We start from the raw sequence: 6,882 nt of genomic DNA, 5'->3' as shown, positions 1-6,882 counted from the left end.
TCAAGGCCTTCCTTCTATTTGAACTCAAACTACATAACTATTGAACGGTTGAGCTGCCAACTTCAGTAAAGATGAGCTTAGCAAATGGCAAAAAATAAATCAAAAAGACTTAGAAAAAATAGTTGACCTCATAAAAGAACTTTAAACATAGGCCACCCTTAAGCTAGAAGAAAATAGGAGGATGTTTAAGTACTATAATGCCAATATCAAGAAAAACTTTTTCCATTCTAATGACTTAGTTTTAAATAAGGTGAATGATGAACCTTTCCAATCAATATTTGATAACTTCGGATCAACTTGGAATGACCCTAATATCACTAAAAAGCAAGTCAGCCATGTAGCCTATGAAATGCGAACCTATTCAGGTAAGAAGATGTCGAGGAACTATTAGTGCCTATGACTTGAAGATTAATTATCCATAAGGGAAGCCTTTGTACCTGACCACATAAGTAATTATTAATAGTGAAAATTTTCGTCTGAGTTTCCATATTCTTCACTTGCTCTAGGAGAAGGATGAAGGTTGAATACACAATAAGAGCTCACTCCTTTCATGACTCGATGAGGGGTATTTATAGGGAGGGATTATGACATGAATTCTAAGGTGCTAGTTACATTTATAATTATTGCTTATATTACAACCATAATATCAACATTGCCTGAAGAATTGGTGCATCTCCCCTTTCTCGCCCTCAAGTATTGTCATTATTAGAGTACTTTTTTATGAGTTACCTTGACATGAAAAAAGTACTCATCCCACCTCACCTTGAAAGGATTCATTAGTGACTCTCCTCATTCATCACTTGATGTCACTATCAACTCACCATAATGCTAAATCATAAAACCCTCATTGCTTGAGGAATCAAATCTAACTAATAGTATAAAATATTAAAAATCTCAAGTTAACTCCTCGTCATTATCTATTATCCTCATTTTTATATCAGTGGTGTAGGCTATTCTATAGTGCTTGTTGCCATGGAAGTTGCTCTTGTGATCAATATTCATGTCCATGTGGGTGTTTCATAGGTCGTTAGAAGGTTTACTCAAGGAAGCTCATCCAAAGTAGTCACATCATCTATTTAAGATACTCGCTAGTAAGAGATTTGAATCAACCAAATTTAAGAGTCGTCACAAGCATGCATATCAAGGAACTCATACAATTTCCTCATCTCGTCGTCATTACACATCAAGCAACTCGCCCTTCCCATCTAAAGGTCAAAGTAGAGCCTCTAGGGTTTCACCTTAGATGACTGACTTACACAAACTCATCCTACTTTACCTTTTCCAAAGAACTTGCCCAACACAATTGCCAATGAAGACTCACCCAGGCAATATATTCAGTCTAGGATCGAGAGCAATATTAAAGATATAGAACCACACAAGCACATATCAGCTCATGACACATGACATGTATATGTAATGGATTGTTACTAATATTATACTTGTCTTTTTTTTTTTTTTTCATTTTGTATAGACTTCCATGTAGTCCTCTAAGCCATTTAAACAAGAGGTGAGGAGTCACATTTTAGACCTTTTTTGTTACTTCAGGGTCCTTATATATATTATGGATCTTTTGATATTTTCTAAGCATATTTAACACTTTGATTTCTCTCTCTCACTCTCAATATTCACCCATCTCTCTAGATCCTCTAGTTCTCATTTAAAAGATTGCATGCTCATAAAGTCAATAGTTAAGAGAGCAGGAATAGGAGAAAAGGAGTTCTATGAGAAAAAAGAATGGCATAATTTCAACATAAATAATCTATTAGAGACAACTATGACTCATACATGGGCAGAACAACAACAAAAAAAATGAATAAAAAAATAAACATGGCACTGTAAGCTTAATAATATAAGATTTGTCACAAAGTTAACAATCTCTTATGCTTAATATATAGCAGAAAGGATAAGTATAAAACCCCGCAGAAAACAGCAGATAATATAAGCACCCAGTTGAAGTTGGAGGGACTGTCAAACACAGAACTCTGAAAGTTCATCCCAAATACACCTGTAACAACTGCAAAAATGGTTACAACAAAAGTGGCTCCGGTGAGCAGCAACTCAAATTGAATCAACTGATTTCGCACATTGTCCTGATCAATCACCACACAAAAAACCAATTAACTTTATACTCAAATCAATGAAACTTCAAAATACAAACTCTCTTCATACCAGTTTGATGTTGATAAAATCCTCAGTATCATCTATATACTCTTTCAGCTGTGACATACAAAACTCTCAATAGGTTCAGAAGCAGGTAAAGATAGAAAATTATGTAAATATGCATCAGAATCAGATTCTTACAGATGATAATTTGCTTAGTGTATTATCTGTGACAACAAAATATGCTTCCAAAAGCATCTCCAATTCTTCAACATGACTCCCATTATTGAATGAACTCCTGGAGCTGTCCTCCTTGCTTGGGCTGATAATACTAGTGGAAAATGTTGGTGAAACTGGAGCAGACCTTGAGAAACCAGTGTTGCAGAATTCAAGACTGCTCGAATATCGGAGAGTGGATTGAAATGCTTCGATTCCATCCTCCTTCTGGGTAAGATACATCTCAGCCATGTCACCATCATCATCCATGAGATGTTCTATTTCATCGCGAATCTGAAATGTTGATCTAAAGTTTTCAATCCCAAAACAAGAATAAGATTACTAATTACTGCATACCTTCTGAACTCTGTAGGTTAAAGCAAGAAGATGGCTTTTTAGCCTGCGAACATGCTCTAGATTTATGGTGCTAATTGTGGTTGCTAGCTCATCAAGCACAGGATATATCTCAATTTCCAGTTCAGTGGCCTGTTTGATTGAAAATGGCTAGATGAATAAATGTTATGCAGTTACTGCCAAGTTTGATAAAGAAAAAACGATGAATCTGTTAAGGTACATATATTATTGAGTTTATCCATAAATCAATAGTTGAAAATATGATATAGAAATACCAAATGATCATTTCACATCCAAATTTGTTGCTTTTTGGGTTGGAAATAAAGTTAACCGTTGATACATTTTAGGCTCCGTTTGGGGCGGCTTTCTTACTGCTATTTAAAGCAGTTTTTTAGTATAAAAATTAAAATTCTTAACTAAAAAGCTGCTTTAAGAAGCATTAAGAAAGCCACCCCAAATGAAGCCTTAGCCCAACTTCAATCCAACAGAATGATTTTATGTTGCATATGTCCACCATAGTGGCCTGGTTCGGTTGCTTCCGTTTGACTTACATTTCTTTATGTAATTCTGACCAAGTCCGTTATAGTGATATTTATAATAGGCACCTTTTGGTGAAAGGTAGACAAATAGTTTGTCAGAATTATTATTATTTTATGAAAAAGGAATTTCCATGGATCTACCAGTACAAGATATTCATATTGAGTTCCTGAGGTACCTGAGATTCAAGTGATGCTGAAGCCAACTCAAGAGCAAGTTCCAAAGCCTTGAATTCAAAAGGAAGATCATCTGCACATCAAATGTAGCTAGCTAATTTCTTAAGAATTTTATGAAGTGATGAAAGCCAACAAAAAAGATAACTTTGTTACCATTTTGATCTTTGCTTGCCTGAAGTCTTTGGCCCAATTCTGATTCATAGTACAGAACACTGCTATCCAAAGAATTCATGAGTAAAACCTCATCCGCCATGATTATGCATCTAATTTGCTCCAGGCTGACTACAATTGCTTTCTCTCGACCAAGAATCGTTGAGGGGTAGACAAACAAGGGATCTAAGAGCCTGAGATCTCGAGCTGGAAGCTGGCAGCGCCTCATCAGTGTGAATTTATCAAATGCCAAAGTTTGAGATTTTCCACTACGGTCTATCTGTATCCATGAACGGCTGTTGAAACCTCTTTTCTTCATAGCTGAAGCTCCAAATCCCTGAAGAAAATGATTTCCAGCTCCATCTGGCTTTGGTATTTCGTCATAAGAAGCCGTTTCTGGAATGCCTGATTCTCCGAGCTTAGAGTACGACTTCACCATTGGAAAAATGCTTTCTCAATTCTTATTAGATAAAGATCAAATCCAGCTTAAACCTGATTCATGAATTGAGCAATTTCTTATAAATATACAGACTGAACAAAAAAAAGAAATTAAAAGATGATCTAATGATGAGCTAAATGTGAGAAAAATCAATCTTAAGAGAAGCCCGCTTATAATTTAGACTATCCGATAGTATTAATGACATTTTTTTGGGGGAAAAGATGTACAGTAAGAATACAGATAAGAAAAACTAAGCTAAATACAAATGAAAATGGAATTCTAAGATGGCGTGAAGGACTACAAGAACCATTATATTTTCCCACAAAGAAGGGAGAACAAACAAGAAAATTGCAAGTCCAGCAGAAATGCATTCCCTTCTTTGATTTATTCCACAAAGGGATCTATACTTCCATTTAAAAAAAAAAGCAAAGAAAGCACTATTTCTGCTCTCTCGCAGAGTAAATAAAAACAGAGTTCTTTTGCATTACCTGAATCTGAATCATCCTGACCACACAGATGGAATGGACCTTCAAAACAAATAAACAGTGAGCAAGTGCTTGAAATCTAAAAAAACAAAAGAGATATTAGGGATAAGAATAATTAGGTATTCTACCTCATCAAATTATTGAGGGCCCCACCATGGAGAAATTATTTGGTGCGGATCCCGAACGTAGATCTACGTCCGGACTCTAATTAAACTTGGACGCGTAGATATTCACTGTGCTCTTTCGTAAGGAATTTTTTTTTAGAAATTTACAATGTGTAATTCCCTGTGATTTTGTTGCCATTTTGCTGCACTTTTACTCCCATTTTGCTACGATTTTACTTTTGCTACCCTTTTACTGTGCTTTTACTTCCCTTTTACTACGCTTTTACATTTTCTATCCTTTTGCTGCACTTTTGTTTTGTGAGCAGTGAAATGCCACGATGAAAAAATAAAATGACCTAAAAAAATGAAATCCAACTAAAAATCTACGTGTCCACTGCACTTGTCAAAATTTAATTGGAGTACAGACGTAGAGCTAGGTCCAGACTCCGCACCAAATAATTTCTCCTCATCATGAGCTAAACAATGACAGAGCTGCCAAATCAGTTTTCTTTTTAAATTGGAAAAGAGAATTGTTACAGTCTAACTTATAATTAAAAAAAGATCAGTCAACTTCTACAAAAAATAGAAAAAGAAAATTTAGTATCTTATATGGCTGATTATATATTGCGCTTAATTTTTGTTCAAATAAATATATTAGTCCTACAGTGATTTAGATATTGTAACACAAGTCGTCGGTAGAAACAAGAAGATTGCTTTAACCGCACCAAATATTGGTTGTGAATTGCTGAAGAACTGGTTTGGGTGGAAAAGAGCTTAACCAAACTGAATTTCATAATGGAGAATATATCATGGGAAATTTTAATAAGAAAAATTTGCATATTTAACTAATAGTTTTGATATAGACGATGATTGTTGATATGCCATCAGAAAACTCATCCGATCAAATATAAATATCGATGCAATATTTAGATTAAAAATTTTCAAAATTAAATTCACGATCATCCAACCCCCAATTTCAACGAACTTTTTATGATGAGCCCAATGAGTCCAAAAGTGATCTGATTCGGATCCAAATGAGCCAAAATTAACTACTTAAAGTGTAGTTGAAAACTTCAGGACATTTGTTGTATCAAACAACCTTTTATCTTTATACGCTTATAGTCAAATGTAGCATCTAGATGAGTGTCATCCAACAAGCTCAAGATGACATGATTTTGAGATCAATAAGTTACTTAAATGTTAAAATAACATGATCAAATAAATCAATACGGGTTGTTTGATGGAGTGTTTTGATACTTCAATAAAAACAAAAACAAAATATTGCTACGAAAAACTACAAACAGAGACTCATTGTCACGACCCAACCCGATCGGGACGGAGCCAACAAATCCAGGATCTGACTTTGGAATTTGTTTCATAACTTTCTTCCAAATATAACACAGACAGAAAAAAAAAAACACAGAGCTACTATAAACATCCAAACACAGCGCAGTTCATCTATCTTTTCTTTCATCAAAATAATCATATACAGATACAGTGCATGGCTTCAGACAGAAAGAACAGAACAGAACAGAAAAGCCATGACTGTACAAAAATCAAAAGTATCAAGTACCTAATCAGAGATCAGACTCAGAACGTCTAGTCCAAGACCTCATTCCCTTTCCTAGAACCTGAAAACCACGCAGAAAATAAGGATGAGCTAACAGCTCAACAAGACATCAATCACCAATCAAAATTATCAGAAACTCACATCAGAAAAGTATCCGTACAGAAATCAAACAATCGTACGGAAATCGTATAACAGACAGAATTCATAATAGCTCAATCAGAAATCAAACATCAGATACGAAAGACTGAAGTCATATCAAATCGGATATCATAAATCTTTCATGTCACAGAGCAGACAGAATCATACGGAATAATCAAATTCGTACAAAAATCAGAAATCAGATAAAATCACATTACAGCTTTACAAAACAGATAATTTCAGAACAGAACTTCCTTCCAGATGTTAGAACTTCCCATCTTCCCCTTATGGCTCCCTTTTGTGCTTATAGCACCAGAACTTCCTCTTATAGCTCCCTTTTGTGCTTATAGCACCAGAACAGAACAGATATACAGAATTTCAGATTTCAGAACTTCCCCTTATGTCTCCCTTCCCGGACCCAGACAACGTAATCACATAGGATTTCGGCCCCTTATAACTCCCTTCTAATAGCATACAAATAATTAATTCATTCAAATCATCTCATTTCAGAATTTCAGAAATCGTACGAAAATTCAGCGGCATAACGGCAGTATACAGAATTTACACAAAATTCACAGATCCAGAAATTTACCAAATTACCACAGAACATTCA

The 6,882-nt window shown here is 35.0% G+C and overlaps 1 protein-coding gene across 1 annotated transcript; it reads right to left on the bottom strand.

Annotated features, from left to right (window-relative positions):
- Nucleotides 1–1,735: 1,735 nt before the first annotated feature.
- LOC110097180 (magnesium transporter MRS2-5) lies at nucleotides 1,736–4,247 on the bottom strand. The gene is made up of 6 exons (XM_028696937.1): nucleotides 3,537–4,247; nucleotides 3,386–3,456; nucleotides 2,674–2,802; nucleotides 2,302–2,610; nucleotides 2,170–2,217; nucleotides 1,736–2,090 (listed from the first exon to the last, which is right to left on the bottom strand). Exons 1-6 carry the CDS (start codon nucleotides 3,970–3,972, stop codon nucleotides 1,860–1,862), a joined length of 1,224 nt encoding a protein of 407 aa, XP_028552770.1. The 5' UTR covers nucleotides 3,973–4,247; the 3' UTR covers nucleotides 1,736–1,859.
- Nucleotides 4,248–6,882: the final 2,635 nt, after the last annotated feature.

Source organism: Dendrobium catenatum, unplaced genomic scaffold (genome assembly GCF_001605985.2).
Source record: "Dendrobium catenatum unplaced genomic scaffold, ASM160598v2 fragScaff_scaffold_853, whole genome shotgun sequence".
Classification (NCBI taxonomy): domain Eukaryota; kingdom Viridiplantae; phylum Streptophyta; class Magnoliopsida; order Asparagales; family Orchidaceae; genus Dendrobium; species Dendrobium catenatum.
Note: the sequence above shows the minus strand (reverse complement) of the source record. Positions and strands in the feature narration are given on the sequence as shown.